The 16,437-nt window shown below is 38.0% G+C and overlaps 2 protein-coding genes across 2 annotated transcripts; both read left to right on the top strand.

The window, feature by feature from the left end:
* Positions 1-1,534: 1,534 nt before the first annotated feature.
* LOC137713546 (protein NUCLEAR FUSION DEFECTIVE 4-like) lies at positions 1,535-4,374 on the top strand. Its single transcript, XM_068452857.1, has 2 exons — positions 1,535-2,194; positions 2,997-4,374. Exons 1-2 carry the CDS (start codon positions 1,739-1,741, stop codon positions 4,131-4,133), a joined length of 1,593 nt encoding a protein of 530 aa, XP_068308958.1. The 5' UTR covers positions 1,535-1,738; the 3' UTR covers positions 4,134-4,374.
* A 5,612-nt stretch (positions 4,375-9,986) lies between these two features.
* Positions 9,987-14,308, top strand: LOC137713807 (protein EARLY FLOWERING 5-like). The gene is made up of 9 exons (XM_068453164.1): positions 9,987-10,272; positions 11,007-11,100; positions 11,451-11,536; positions 11,745-11,794; positions 11,925-11,994; positions 12,090-12,171; positions 12,265-12,647; positions 12,889-13,431; positions 13,819-14,308. Exons 1-9 carry the CDS (start codon positions 10,192-10,194, stop codon positions 14,032-14,034), a joined length of 1,605 nt encoding a protein of 534 aa, XP_068309265.1. The 5' UTR covers positions 9,987-10,191; the 3' UTR covers positions 14,035-14,308.
* The last annotated feature ends 2,129 nt before the right edge of the window (positions 14,309-16,437 follow it).

Genomic DNA, 16,437 nt, shown 5'->3' with positions numbered 1-16,437 from the left:
GGTGATGGTCTTTACCCCTCATGCTTCGCCTATTTGCTATCTTTGCTTGACCGATAATGAGTCTCACAATCATAGTACCAATATTTTGTCTCATGTGTTTTTTAAGTTTGGTTGCGATCCTCCTCCTTTGGATTGGTATGAGTTTATCGCTTGGGCTGCTAATAATTTGACAAGTAAGTCGTTAGATCTTTGCACTAAGAAGTTGTGCCTACAAGCTGTTGTCTATGCTATTTGGAAAGAAAGGAATAATCGTAAGTTCATAAATGAACATCTCTCCACTCTTTTGTTACCTTTAAAGCCATTGTTAACTCTATACGCTTACGGTTATGTTCTTTGTAGATTTCGGTTTCTACTGTAAATGTACCTATTTTTCAAGAATGAAGAATTCCTATGTAGTTCTCCTTTTGGTGCTGGTTATTATGTTGGGTTGTTGTTGATTTTTACAACCTCCTGCTTTTTTTTTGTTTATTTTAGCTTGGCTTTTGTTGCCATTATTGTGTTGTAGTTTGGTGTTTCTTTTGGTTCTCTTTTAATATAATCATTCAATTACCCATACAAAAAAAAAGGTTTTGGGCCATAACAAATTTAGAATGATATCCAAAGGTGAAAAGCTTAAAAAGTGAGCCCAATGCCGTATTGGCCCCCACAATGTTATAAATGTAGAACTTAAAGAAACTCAGTTTTTAATTCACGAACGGCACTACAGTTTGATGTTATTGTTTTTTATCATTTTACTTGTAACGTGTCTGCTTAGGTTTACTCAATTAGATAGTTAAATCAAAATTTAATTCCTATGAATAGTTCATTGTGTGACATAATCAAATCTCTCATTCCAAATGTAGAATATAATTGAATTGAAAATAAGCAATACAAAAAAAAAATAGATAAATTCTTAAGGTCATAAATCATAATCAAGTGAACAAGTTACGAGAACTTGCTCACCCGAACATAGACGACTTACTCAAGCACAGCTCGAACAAACAAAATAAGTCCAACAGCACAATGCATCCTGGTCCTAGCACACCAACATATTTATTAAAGTGGCTTCTGTTCTTTTATTTTATTTTTATTTTATATTTTTTTTAAGTATATCGATATTTTTACATTAAAAAAATGCGAAGTTCGACTAAACCATCAAACCGTAGTACTGAGTGAAGTCTATTCTTAGAGCATAATAATTGGGAAGATGTCATACGGCAACGACATGCTATCTATTATAAAACATTGAAAGCGTGTTTGTAGTTGGCTTTACACTCTAATCAGGGGCGGATCCACCCGGTGGCCGTAGAGCCTTCCGGAGGTCAGAGAAATGTTTATACATGTGACGGTCTTTTGAGGATTTCTTAACGATTTGGTTGGCGAGAGGTGGAGGAGAGTCGGTGTAGATCTCCATGCATGTGTGTAGCCAGTGTTTTAGACATCTTCACTCTCCCTGATCTGTGAGAGTGTTCCGTAATGAGTGGGCCTCACGTTTATTAAAGAGGTAGTAGAAACGTTGTATAAAAAATATGATAAAAGTAATTTTTTTTTTTTTTTTTGGTCTGAAAATAGGATGTGACGAAGTGTGATGGTAATCTTGAAAATTCGAGGTTTATTGCACACCAAATTCGGAAATTCGTCATAAAAATTCGAGGTTTATTGCACACCAAATTCGGAAATTCGCCATAAAAATTCGAGGATTATTGCACAAATTTCATTTCTTCAAAAGAAGAAGGTGACAGCCAAAAAACTGGCAGAGATGGAAAGGCTGAGCAGCAGCAAGTGGACAGCCACGGCGGCGAGCATATTGATCCAGTACACCGGCGGCTCTCCCTACGCCTTCAGCATCTACTCCCCGGCGATCAAGTCGAGCCAGGGCTACGACCAATCAACGCTCGACACGGTGTCCGTCTTCAAAGACATAGGCGGCAACGTCGGTGTCTTATCGGGAATTTTGTACTCCGCTGTGGCGCTTAACCGTCGCCGAATTGGTGGGCCCTGGGTGGTGCTTCTGGTGGGGGCAATCCAGTGCTTCGTGGGGTACTTCTTCCTGTGGGCTGCTGTCACCGGATTGGTGGAGAGGCCGCCGGTCGCGGTGGTGTGCTTGTTCATGTTGCTGGCGGCCCACGCTCAGACTTTCTTCAACACCGCCAACGTGGTGACTGGGGTCCACAACTTCTCTGATTACGGTGGGACCATCGTCGGCATCATGAAGGTAAGTAACGCTTGTCACTGCACTGGTCACTTACTTTCCTCGCACGACGTCGTTTTGTTTTTCTTTACTTCGTTACATTGTTCACGCATGATTTGAGACTTACATAGTTAGTTAGTTAGTTAGTTATAGATATTCATCACATTATTGCATAATGTTTAACTTTTTTACAAATTTTTGATACTATACAGGAATTTTTATTTTTTATTTTTTCCACTAAAGACGCAAAATGGACAATATCGTGACATTATACGGACACTAAAACGCATGTCATTGTCTGTTTTGTGCATCTTTAGTGAAAAAGTGTAACTTTTTATTGGAGTGGTATTAAGTTATATTTGTGCATTTTTCCAATCTTTTAAAAAGATGGCATGTATTTGATATTGATGATTTAGTTATATTTCTTCCATAAAAAAATTGGATGGTTATGTTTTTATTGACCATATGATCATTAGGGTTTATTTCTTAAAAGGGAAATGTTGAGGAGACTCTAAAAAATGAGACTCTCCATGAAGTACTCTAAAAAATGAGCCTCTCCATGAAGTCTCAGCCACCTCATATTTTTTTAGCACCAGTTTATAACGTTGGCAGGGAAAACTATGAGATGACAGAGAGTTAATGGAGAGTCTCACTTTACGAGTCTCTGTAGCATTTCTTTTTCTTAAAACCATGTTTTCATAGTTGCATATGTGGGTTCGGCTAGTAAACTGGGGCAGGGGCGAGTTTGATTCCTCTCTTCGTAGATTAGAGTATCGAAAGAAAAAAAAAACATGCTATTTTCCAATGATGATTATTTTTTAAGCAGGGATTTCTTGGTCTAAGTTCAGCAGTTCTAGTCCAAGTCTATGACACATTCTGCAATGGCAACCCCAGCACCTTCATTCTCCTGCTGGCATTGTTGCCCACATCTGTCACCATCTTGTTCATGCCTCTGGTCAAAATCTACGAAGCTGGTAGAAGTGCTATTGACAAAAAGTACTTAAACATCTTCTCTGCTTTTGCTCTGCTTACGGCTGCTTATCTCATGGTCCTAATCATATTCCGAACCATCTTCACTTTCCCATCATGGGCAAGTGTTCTCACTGTTACACCACTTCTTCTGTGTTTACTTGTCTCGCCCCTCGGAATAGCCATCAAAGCACAGAACTTGCAACCCAAGAAACTCCCTGAGACACCCAATGATCCTTTACTCGAAAACCCCGAGCCAGTTTTAGCATCCTCCAATGTATCAGCATCAGAAACCCCTACAGACCATGAAGATATGAATTTATTGAAAGCTATGATTTGTGTTGATTTCTGGTTGTTGTTTATTGCTATGATATGTGGGATGGGGTCTGGATTGGCCACCATAAACAACATGGGTCAAATAGGGGAATCTCTTGGCTACACAACAATTGAGATCAATTCTTTTGTTTCCCTGTGGAGCATATGGAATTTTCTAGGCCGGTTTGGAGCTGGGTATGTCTCAGATTACTTGCTACATAAGAAAGGATGGGCAAGGCCATTGCTGATGGCTGTCACACTAGCAACCATGGCAGCCGGCCACATTGTGATTTCATCTGGCTTTCCTGGGAATTTATATGTGGGTTCGATCCTAGTTGGGATTTGCTATGGCTCACAGTGGTCACTTATGCCCACAATCACTTCTGAAATCTTTGGAATTAGACACATGGGGACTATTTTCAACACGATCGCAATAGCCAGTCCTGTTGGTTCTTATATCTTCTCCGTGAGAGTAATCGGGTTCATATATGATAGAGAAGCTTCCGGAGAAGATGATGACTCCTGCAGCGGCACTCACTGCTTCATGCTGTCGTTTTTTATCATGGCTTCTGTTGCTTTCTTTGGGTTTCTTGTAGCTCTTGCTTTGTTCTTTCGGACGAGGAGATTCTATCATACAATCGTGCTCAAGAGACTGCGGCATTCTTCTCCGAAACAGTAAACGTGAGCATTTTGTGCAGATGGGCAAGAGGTAGTGTAGTTTGAGATTGTGATCTCTTGGCCTTTTTGTTGTGAATTCGTGGCTTATTGTTACAGATGTTGTAGGTGTACAATTGTTTTACATATGTAACAAGTTGGGTTTCAATTTTTGTAGAAGGGGCAGTTTTCTTTTGGCATATTGTTCATACATCTGTGTAAATTTTGATCAACTCCATTAATTAGTTTGAAGAGTTCTAAATTAAGAGGGGTAGTGAAAGCAAGTCGATTCAGTTCTTATTTATTTGTTCATGTATGATTGAGGATAACTTCCATGCAATATGGAAATCATTGTGACGATTTTTTAAGCAAATCATGCACTATTATGCGAACAAGTTAACACAGATGATATTCTTTGATTAGCTTGAGAACTTACTACACGTACGGTGTTTCAAGAAAACACGAGTAAAAATGACAATCACGTAATCAAATGGTAAATGCTTCTGCATTTATGTGTGATCTTTGAAGAAATTCCTAAAAAATGATCGAAGTCGGATTGTTAAAATACGATGTGAGATAAGGTTTTGCAAAAAATAAAATTGAGTGAACATATATACCCACAAACTTAAAAAGACTAACAATCTTTTAACTAGATAACATAAAATGTGCCATGTACTGTGTGAAGAGGAACATAGAAAACCCCACAGTTCATGGAAATGGGTTGCTTCCATTCTTTGTATCTTCGAGGAATTCGTATGCTGGAGGGAGGTGGAGGGTGCTAGACCGTGGCGATGGCAGTAAGGTTTAGCCGAGGAAATTAATAGCTTCCAAGAAGAGAAAACATAGCGAGAGGGAGGACGTAGAGAGGAAGTTAAAGTTCGAGGAGAAATGGAAGATTGTGGCTGGTAATGTGACCGAATTAGAATCTCGAAGCTACTATACGCTTTGATTTCCTTTACGATGATTTGTAGACCTTCAACCTGTCTAGCATGGTGCAATACCCAGGAAACTAAAAAGAACGGACGCGATGCACTTCTAAAACAACTCAAGCTTGAAGTACGAAAGCATGCTTAACTCCAAACTCTTTGCGTCCGATGAAGGGCAGCAACAGTGGTTTCGATCTTAGGTTTTAATTCTCAATTCTTCCGTAAAACAGCATGCAGCCATAAAACCAAACAGCACCTTGAACTCTTTCAGGGTATACATGCATCCAAAGAAACTCCCAAGATTTTTAAGTCCTTACAAATTCACCTGCTATGAGAAGCTAGGTGTACACCTAAAATCACTAGAACAATGGACAAACCAAAAAAACAACACCTGATGCATGCTTTGTTCAGAGTATTTCCTCCACCTTCTTGGTCCTTAAGGTTGCATGTATACGACTTAGTAAACCGGGAAAGCACGTGTTTATCTCCTTGTTGATATTGTCGAACTCTCCATCCTTGACGTAGTGGACATAAACATTTCGTATTACTCAAATCCTCAACGCTATTCCCATTCAATTTTTCTCCTTTCTCTTTTTGTGTAAATTTTTTTTACTTGTCCAGATAACCATCTATGACTCTTTTGGTGTCCCAATTTCTGAATTCTTCAAAACCAAGGCATTTAATTTTCGTATCAAAACAAGGACCATTGAGCCTTGTTTTGTGCTTCTTTGATTGACGAAAATCAAAGTAACATTTGAGCCTACTGAACTCACTCTTCAAAGTTGGGTGATCGATGAGCATAGAGACAAACTTGTCATAACTAGGAAATAGAAAAAACATTAAGTTTTCAGGTATAAGAATAATATGCCAAATAATTTAATTGAACAACAAATCGATCGTTTGGAAGTGCTTTTATAGGAAATGTTTTTAGGTTCCAAAAGCACTTGAAATGCTTTTACTAGATTGTTTCCAAAAACATTTCCACAAAAAACGCTTTCGGTCATTTTAAAAGCACTTCCAAACAAACCTAAACTTGTTTACTTACTTCCACGAATAAGTCGGCCCACCATTTTTTAAGCAATCGAGAAATGTGTCCTATCCACTATCGACAGTGGAAATTTATCAGTGATAAATTCTCCAAAATCTGACAAGTCTTGAAAACTTTTGCGTGTGGCTGTCATTCCTGTCCTTAATGTTAAAAATCATCACATCATCGCCTAAGATCACATAGCTGGATGCTTTCTTTAATTCCCCATGAATCTGATCCTTCTTGTGCATATATTGTATCGTCTTGAGTGTCTTCCTACACAAGTAGCAACTTTAATAAGTTCCACGTACATGTATAGTCACACACATGCACACACAAAGAAACACATGAACACTTACTTAATGACCATTCTCCACCACAGGTCAGTGCAATTGTTTCTGTCTGTCCACTGATTCTAGGTGGAGAATGTTCGTTAGTAAGTGTTCATGTGTTTCTTTGTGTGTGACTATACGTGTACTTGGAACTTATTAAAGTTGCTTACTTGTGTAGGAAGACACTCTAGACGATACAATATATGCACAAGAAGGATCAGATTTATGGGGAATTAAAGAAAGCATCCAGCTATGCGATCTTAGGCGATGATGTGATGATTTTTAACATAAAGGGCGGGAATGACAGCCACATGCAAAGGTTTCAAGACTTGTCAGATCTGGGCAAATTTATCACTGATAAATTCCCACTGACGATAGTGGATAGGACACAATTTCTCGATTGCTTAAAAAATGGTGGGCCGGCTTACTCGTGGAAGTAAGTAAACAAGTTTAGGCTTGTTTGGATATACTTTTAACATGATCGAAAACACTTTTTGTTTGGAAACAATCCAAGAAAAGCACTTCGAGTGCTTTTAGAATCTAAAAACATTTTCTTTAAAAGCACTTCCCAATGATCGATTTATTGTTCAATTAAATTATTTGGCATATTATTCTTATACCTGAAAACTTAATGTTTTTTCTGTTTCCTAGTTATGACAGGTTTGCCTCTATGCTCATCGGTCACCCAACTTTGAAGAGTGAGTTCAGCATGCTCAAATGTTACTTTGATTTCACCAATCAAAGAAGCACAAAACAAGGCTCAATGGTCCTTGTTTTGATACAAAAATTAAAGGCCCCGATTTTGAAGAATTCAAAAATTGGGACAACAAGATAGTCATAGATGGTTATCTGGACAAGTAAAAAAAATTTACACAAAAAGAGAAAAGAGAAAAATTAAATGGGGAATAGCTTTGAGGATTTGATCCGAGTAATACAAAATGTTTATGTCCACTACGTCAAGGATGGAGAGTTCGACAATATCAACGAGGAGATAAACATGTGCTTTCCCAGTTTACTGAGTCGTATACAAGCAACCTTAAGGATTAAGAAGGTGGAGGAAATACACTGAACAAAGAGAAAGGTAATAAGAAGGTAAGGATGATCCAAAAGAAGAGTTCAAACAGCCAAGCAAATGCGTTTCTAATATTTAAAAAAAAATAAAATAAGAAGAAGAAAAAAACAGCCAAGCAAATGCTTCAACTTCACATAAAGAAATTACGATGAAATAGGTCCAAAAGAGGCAACTCATAGTCATACTAACACAAAAGCAAAAAACCCTAGAACTGGAAAAAGCAAACAGCCACCTCTACCATATCAAGCCGCACCACCACCTTGAAGACGAACCAATGCACCAAATGGATCAACGGAAATCACGAGTTCAAATCTTCTGCACTCATTTTCAGGGTTTTTTTTTTTTTTTTTTTTTTTTTTTTCCATGTGTGGCTGTCATCATTGATTGACACGTGGTAATAAAATTAACATGCTTTTATTTTACTGTCATAAACTTAATAAGTGTCGACTAGTAGTAAATGTTACGAAAAGGCCACACACAAAATGAATGCCAAAGAACTGATCTCATAGATAGACATAGAGTTATGTAGCAAATCTTTGGAATACTAATCCAACAAAAATCTATGCTAATTACTTTTTATTTTTATTTTTTTCTAAATTAATGTATGATTTTGATGAAATTATTATTGTACTTGCTTTTAGTCACGACAACTTCTTTGTCTAGACTTTTGCATGATCAACTTGTCACTGACCTTGTTGCTGTCAAAACAAGATGAAACAGATGGTAGAGAGATTGATGAAGCCCCCAATTGCCAGCTCTTTGTGCTCAAAGCCTTAAAGCACTATGTGCCCTACGTTTTGGTTGCCCTATTTCTCAGGAGATTAGAATAAGTAAAACCTCAATTGAAATTTGAAATTTTTTACTACAATTTAGAGTTGGTAATTTTTTTAGTGTAATTTTATTTGGGATTGGACTTTGGCAACTGCATTACAATTTAGGATTGGTCTGTGCCGTTGCCGCCGCAGCTGTGGCCCTCGCATGAAGGAGGCTTCAGTCTAGTTTGATACATCAGTCGATCCCGTCTCTGATATAGTCTGATTTTTCTCCAACACAATTATGACTCGTTTTCTAATCCGTAATCAAAATGAGAGGAATTAGATTGATAAAGACTTGAAATGGAGATGATTGTTTATTAATATTTCTGAAATCGGAATATAATTGGTATAAATTCCATATAAATTATGAGATCTTTTTATATAGGCGCCTTAGTTTTGAATTTTCTATATCAAATATCCATGCCTTTTAGTGATTTAATTAAACTTTTTTTTTATCATAATTTTGGTACTATATGCACATTATATTGTAACAAATTTCCTATAATCTATCTACCCTTTTGATTACACTCTCCTCTATTAGAGATAAAGGAGTGAGTTTTTCCAGAGGTGCTCATTATGTACAGGGTTTCGATTGCAGACCAAAACCGCATCAGGGATTCTAGAACAGTTGATTTTTTCATTCTCATAATCTTATCCACTTGATCTACAGATACTTCATATGCAAACATTCGCAAGACAGTAGTAATTTTTTGCTCAAGAATATGACATTCATGAAAAGCATCTTTTTTTTGTACAAAGTATGGATTATGGTTGCAAATAGCACTCATAATTTTATCTTCTAAAACGACGTCTAAAAATATGATCCGGGAATAAACTGTTGTGGATAAAATAATTTTCCAAAAGATCTTTACCTCTTTCTATCCAAGTTTGCAGCACGTCTGGGTTTGGATATCTGACCCATAACTTCCATGACATGATGGAAATGTGAGACCCTCTACCTTTTATGTTCATCATCCTCATCCTCTTCCATTGTGAATGCCTCATCTTCACCTTTCTCGAGATTGAACAATTTTTCCTGTTGTGCCAACAATTTTTTCTTTTGCTCATCGATTTCATACAATCTCCTTGAAGAAGACATCGTAAGAACTCAAGATTTAAAAACGATGAAGAAGGATTTTGAGCTAAAAAAGAAGGATTGAGTTTGGTGTATGAATGAGGATGGATGTATGTTTATATGGACAAAAAAAGAAAGGATGAGGTTCTGAATAATGTCACGTGGCACTAAGTGAATGATTGAAAATCTTATTGAAATTTTGGCTAAATTATTGTAAACAGATAGTGACACGTGACACGTCGGGATTTGTTGAAAATCTTGGCTAAATTATTGTAAACATATAGTGACACATGGCGCGTCGGGATTGATTGAAAATCTTATTGGAGATCTATCCACAAAATAGTACTTTCGAATAATGACACGTGTCGTGACAAGATTGGTTAAAAATCCTATCCAAAATTAAAATTAAAATTAAAAATTTTCTTTATCATTTTATAAAAAAAATTAATAACATTTTAAATGGGCTTGATGCTAACGTATTTTATAAACATGGAGATGCATTTGTGACAGCATATTTTTTTAATTTTATACCACCGTATTTTTTAAGGATGGAGGTACATTTGTCTAATTATTGTTTATTGGAGTTAATCATTACTTATCTGAGTGGATTAAACATATTTAGGGGTGAAGTTGCTCTAACAAAATCAACAGAAAACAAACAAGGTGGGGGTTTGGGCTCTCATCGGGGTTTCATTCATCACTCTTTTGAGCAAAAAATACCCAAAACATTTTCCCTTCATCCTCCACGCTTCTATCTGTAATTTGAGTTTTCCGCAGATTTCCTGAAATTCGAGTTGGAATCAGCAAAAAGAGAATAGCTTTGAAGCGAAGTCAAGATGAAGACGACGAAGGGAGGGAAGGTGATGAACCCTACGGACGCTTACCGGAAGGAGCTCCGGAAGAAGGAATTGAAACGGGTAACGATTACTTCTCTGAAAACTACGCCGTTTTGTGCTCTTTTTCTTCTGTTAACTCCTTGATTCCGTGCTCAATTCGCAATTGGGTTGTTCGTTTTCGTTTGTATTCGTTCGATTTTCTCAATTTGGTACTCCATTGTGTCTAATTTCAGTGTTGCCCTAATTCTCATGAGATTAGAATAAGTAAAACTTCAATTGAAATTTCAAATTTTTTACCACAATTTAGAGTTAGTAAATTTTTTTTAATGTAATTTTTTTTGGGATTGGATTTGGCATCTGCATTACCAATTTACCATTGTTGTTTCTGAAAGAAAGATGTAAGCATACTGAAGCAGGCATTGGCTTATTGTAAATGGACTTGATAGCATTAAGTTCGTGAAAGGCTGATGCTTTTATTTCGTATTACCATCTAAAAGTTATACCAGGCAGTTTGCACAGCTTCACACACTTTGTTCTTAGCCGAAAGGTCGAGAATAGTATATATATGTGCACACGCAGACGTATATGGGAAGCGGATGCATGACCATGATGCTTAATCAGTATTACCTTATGTTTGCGAGACTTTTTTTTCTTTCTGTTAAGTGTGTTTGATAGCGTATACTTGTGCCTCCTCTTCTTAGAATTATGCAATTCCAAAATAAACTCCCTTTATATGTTTCTTTTGGTGTTCTTGACAAGCATATTGCATTGATTAAATCCTTATTTACACTTCTGACTTTGTATATGACAAACAGAATAAAAAAGAACGAAAGAAGGTGAGAGAGGTGGGGATCTTGAAGAAGGATCCCGATACTTTGAAAGAGCAGATTGATAAGCTGGAAATGATGAGTAAGTCACAGTTTGCTTACGGGCTTCTGGTTATGGAGCCTTTTTTATTTATAGAAAGAATGATTATAACTTATAGCTGTTATATATCTATAGAGTGTAATACTGGATCTTTTTTATGCTCAAATTTATTGAAAGTTGATTGTTTGAACTTTGAATGCTCGGAATAGTATTCATGTAGAAAAGAATGTATTTTTTCTTGGAGGAAAATTTCAGCTCATGCTTTATTATGCCTTACTTCTTGCTTCAGTTTGTCTAGATTTTTTATTTTCACTAGTTTGATTTTGATCTGCAGCCATATCATGCTGCTTTTCCTGTTCATACACACTGATGTATTTCACTGATTGGCGCAGAGGCTGATGGCGCTCTTGACAAGGCAAGAAAACACAAGAAGAGGCAACTAGAGGATACACTTAACCTTGTTATAAAGAAGCAGAAGGTAATTGTCACTTACAACATGATTGTTGTTTTTCATTATATGTATTTCTTTCTAATTGAACTAGACATGTTGTTTTATAATGCTGCGCTGTGATCTTCGATTGGCCACATAGTCGTTCAGGGTCCTCTATGTTCACTTCACATTAATCCCGTGGGCCTTTTTGTTAGAATAAGTTTCATACATCCAATGATCAGACGCTTTTGTACAGGAATATGTAGAGAAACAGAAAGAAAAGGGCGAGGTCCCAGTTATGTTCAGGTGAACATTCTGTTTTCCCATTGTATTTCTGTGCTAGTGGTCAAACTCTAAATACATTTTCTGTAATTGTTTGTTTTGATTTATGAACTATAGTTCTTTTTTTTTTTTTTTTTTTTTTTTTTCTGGTCAGTCATTTGGGGCCGCCTAAAAGACGAAAGACTGCAGAAGAAGAGGAGAGAGCGAAGCATCCGATGCCTGAGGTAAGATATAACTGGTTTCTAAATGCTATTTTCCGTCCTTTCATTTTCTTTTTCAATATATAAAACTCAACATTTCTTTCTTTTTTCTCCTGCAGGACTCAGTTTACTTCCATCCGACCCTGAATCCTACTGGTGCCCCACCACCTGGAAAGCCTCCAATGTTTAAATCGTCAATAGGTCTGGATCAGCCCCACTCCCACCCTAATTTTGTGTATTGTTGTGACCGCTTTACTTTCTCTCGCTTATTCAGTTCTGGAATTTGAATTGCAGGACCAAGAATTCCCTTACCTGCGGCTTCGTCAAGTGGTGCTGCATCATCCTCTAAAATGGAGTCAGAGGACGCTGTACCTCTGGCTGAATCTGGTGACAATGGCCCTGGTGATGGCTCTGTCATACCTGAGTCCTTGCCGCTACCTCCTCCGCCTCCATTGCCGCCTAACCCTGCAGCTACAAACCCAGGTATCTCATTGCCGCCACCACCACCACCCCCACCTCCAGGACCCCTGCCTAAAGAGCAGATTTCTAATCACCCCCGACTTCCCCCTCCACCTTTTCAACAGTCCGCCCAGCCTCCTCCTCCTGGTATCAGCGGAAATGAGAAGGAACAAAATCAATCTTCATTGTCTGATCTAACCTCTAAGGACTCCACACAGGTAAGCTTCTTTTATTGTCCACTGACCGATATCTTATATTTTAAAAGGAATAAGAATTATTAGAGGCGTAAAATAGTGGGTGATATTATTTATAGCAAATTATGGAAGTTACTTGCATATACATGACTGGTATGCCCAAAAAAAGGGTGTGGCCGTTGCCAGGCTTATCTCAAACTTGTAGGCCAAAAATATTTTTATTAAGTTTTTATATTTGTGAAATTAATGCCTCCTCCTCTTGTAGGTGCATACCATGCTTCCTCCTCCTCCTCCTCCACCTCCAGGTTTACTGAAGTCAACAAATAATCAGTCGGGAGGTGCAACATCTGACGCTGAAACCAATAATGCTCAACTTACCAAGGATTTTACTAACATGGTTCCACCACCTCTTCCTCCTCCTCCTCCTCCTCCAAGACAACAACCTCCAGTTCCTGGACCCACCCTTATTCCAAATTTACATCCTGATGTATTGCCCCCAGGTATCTCACGTTTTCCTCCACCCCCACCTCCACCAGATATGCGGCCACCATTGTCCACTCCTGGACTTCCCACTCGACCAGGTCCCCCGGGAATGATGGTCCCAATGATCCCCAGGCCCCCATACGGTCCTCCCCCTGGACCTCCCCCAATGATGAGACCACCACTTCCACCTGGGCCTCCTACTTATCAAGAAGATGATTATGCTGCTCGAGTGGCTGCCCATCAGAAACCTTCATATGTTAAATCTGCAGCATCTACTGTTGTGAAGAGGCCTCTGGCTCAGCACACTCCAGAACTTACATCCATGGTGAGTTTATTCTCTTTCACTGTCAGTAAGATGCAACGCAAGTCTCTATTGCTTTGCATGTTTTTACAAGTAACACATAGCTTGATAAGCAATGTAGTGTCTAATTTCTGCTTTAAAATTTTAACCTTTTAAAGGAAGATTATTGGAGTGGTGAGATGGCCGTGGTGGGTTAGAGGTTTATTGTTGTTATAATTAGAGGTGGTAAGTTTAAACTTCTATCAAATTTTATAGACAAGCTTCGTCAGTGCCAACAAAATCGGTAGATTTATGAGACATTGGTATTGGGTTAGCACTTGTTTCATGTTATCTAATAATTTTGTTTCTATAATATTGCAAGATGCCAATTTCCTTCTATGACCCCAGCCTGTTTCTTGGTTCTGGATTTAGGTTCCTGCATCTGTTCGGGTAAGGAGAGAGATGGCCGCCCCAAAAGCAAAAGCAAAACCTTCACTCCCAACCACAGCAGCACCTACCCAGTCAGCAACTCCTCCTGTTAAACCAGAGTCAGCAAACTCGTCGTCAGCACCAAAAGGCAAGAGCATAGATGACTCGTATATGGCTTTCCTGGAGGACATGAAGGCGCTTGGAGCACTTGAAGGTTGACATCCAGCTGGTTAGTCGGCACCAAGATAGAAACGAAAAAAGAGAAAGAACATCGAAAAAGCATGGCATGCGTGTAGCCAAAGGAAACACAAATGCACAGGCTATTGAAGTCGAGACGGAGACTGGTGGTATTCCTTTTTGTTGCCATTGTCATTAACTTAGTTTCCTAATGCATCGTTTCACGGTGAATTCAAAACAATATCAGATGTTGAGATGGGTGTAATGAGTTAGAAATTCAGGATGTACAATTTGTAGCAATCTTTTATTTAAAATAATTTCGTTCTTATGAAAGGGTAAGCATTGCTTGCTCTTCTTCGCAGTGTAAAAGGTTAAAAGAAGATTCTTACTACCAAAGCAATTGCCGGAGCAGTTTTTCCCCGTATCCCTGTTTTTGAATCCAAATGCATTTTACAATAGCACGAACAGCGGACTTCTTGTCGGGCTGAAGCAGACATAACTTCATCTTGTTAAGCAACCTGGTATTGCCCTTGTCTGCTTGAGATCCGGGAAAAACGGTGAAAACCCTAGTGACCTTTACTTTGTATGGCTGCTTTTATGCAATGTACAAACTCGGACTGCTGCTTCCAATGCTTTTCTTCACTCTTCAATATATTGTTTGAGGAAACCCAAAGACTAAAAATAAACCTAACAATTGAAACTTGCAATGCACGTTTACCAAAGTTTTAGCACCGAAGTAAACAGGGGATGTAAACGAACTGAAGAAACTCTAGTTTTCGGGTTGACTAAAACGACAGTAAGTTGTATATAGAGTACGCTTTAGTGCTGTTTATCGAGCTTTGTTTCTGTTTAAAAGTTTGTAACTAGTTCTATATGTGTCGTTCTCTCAACAAGATGTTGTGTCTCTTGACATGGCAGTAGGTCGACTAAGTGGTGGTAGTTGGTGCCAACGAGTTCTAGTCTTTGTTGTCCAATCGCCTGACACATGTCAATAGGGTTAGATCTTAGGTTTTTATTCTCGATTCTTCCATAAAAAAACTAATTATGCAACCATGTCACAAAATAGATCAAAGTTAGTAAAGTATCATGAAGGCCGGTCGAGCAACCATGTCACAAAATAGATCAAAGCTAGCAAAGTATCACGAAGGCCGGTCGGCAAATGTTTTGCCCGTGTCGAGCAACCGGTCCTAGTGCCGATTTATCGATGACACGGGATGTTTATAAGTCGTAGGAAAACGACTTTGGTTTAAGCACATGCGCTAACGTTTCTAAGTTTCTGAACAACGTTGTCGTTGACTTCCTTTAGCTGCCGAACAGGAAAAACATGTTAGTGAAAAAAGTCAAAAACTGACAATTAAAGACAAAGAGTGTTGCTGAGAAAGATTAGATGTTGTTGTTGCCAGCATCAACAACAAACGGAAAGCTTCAGGGTTGACTTTTACCAGAAAACAGGAACAAAAAGTAAAAGTTAAAAGTTAAAACTGTTTTCTCAAAATCAACCAGTACTACTGTCTGGTGGTATTCCTTTTCGTTTGGAAGTAAAAGGTCTTAGGTTTGAATCTCATGGATGACGAAATCGATACCAAATGAGGTTGATCATTGTGTAGCTTAACCGAACTCCCCATTTCCTTAATGTAAAAATATCAATATATTAAAAAAAAAAACACTTGAGATGAGAAGATTAAAATTTCTGTGTTTTCAGAGAATTGAATTTTGAGAAAATTTCAGAGTTGTATAACAATGATCGCATATTTGTTAAATTTGGATGCTGTTTCAGTGGAGATGGACTTCATTTTGCAACTGGGTCTCATAGGTATGAGGTATGCCCTTTTGACAGGATCTCACATATTAAGTCACAGTACCGTCGTTACCAATCAAAATTGTGGAGCTTGTATTTGCTTGCTTTTGCGCAACTGTTGCAACTTTCTTTTATTTTGACGTGGCAACCTAGTGCGCACAAAGAAGAATTTTTATTGAATTTTTATTGAATTAGGATTTGACGAATCGTTCGGATCTAGTTTAGCCTAATAAATAAATAATATGTAATCCTCGATTAGTTGTTTCCAATTTGTATTCTAATTTGATTGTTCTTCATAATCCTATTTCATAACGGATATCTTTCCAAAGATGACCAGCATTACAAACACGCTATATATTAGTAAGTGCCATTAGCAATCAATCAAACAATCTGCACAATCACAACTACGTCGATCAAACGATAAGGATCATGTTTTATATTGATGATCTCCCTGATTTTGTATTGGTGGAAATCCTTTGTCGACTTCCCCTCGAATCCGCAGTTCAATGCAGGTGTGTTTCCAAGCGTTGGTTCAGTCTCCTCTCTGATGATTACTTTCGTTTATGCTTTTTGTGTGTCCAAGATAAAAAGCAGACGCCGGAGCCAACTACTCTGATCTTCATGAATCCAAGGGATGCGAGGGATTT

The sequence above is a fragment of the Pyrus communis genome, chromosome 13 (assembly GCF_963583255.1).
Source record: "Pyrus communis chromosome 13, drPyrComm1.1, whole genome shotgun sequence".
NCBI classification, from domain to species: Eukaryota; Viridiplantae; Streptophyta; class Magnoliopsida; order Rosales; family Rosaceae; genus Pyrus; species Pyrus communis.
The sequence above is the reverse complement of the archived record's forward strand: the minus strand, read 5'-3'. Positions and strand labels throughout refer to the sequence as shown.

Bases quoted from the DNA above. Each gene is read 5' to 3' on its own strand.
- LOC137713546 (XM_068452857.1), top strand. From the start codon at position 1,739: ATGGAAAGGCTGAGCAGCAGCAAGTGGACAGCCACGGCGGCGAGCATA. The intron at 2,195-2,996 runs GTAAGTAACGCT...TTTTTTAAGCAG, and splicing joins CCATCGTCGGCATCATGAAG to GGATTTCTTGGTCTAAGTTC.
- LOC137713807 (XM_068453164.1), top strand. From the start codon at position 10,192: ATGAAGACGACGAAGGGAGGGAAGGTGATGAACCCTACGGACGCTTAC. The intron at 11,537-11,744 runs GTAATTGTCACT...GCTTTTGTACAG, and splicing joins TTGTTATAAAGAAGCAGAAG to GAATATGTAGAGAAACAGAA. The intron at 12,172-12,264 runs GTCTGGATCAGC...TTTGAATTGCAG, and splicing joins AATGTTTAAATCGTCAATAG to GACCAAGAATTCCCTTACCT.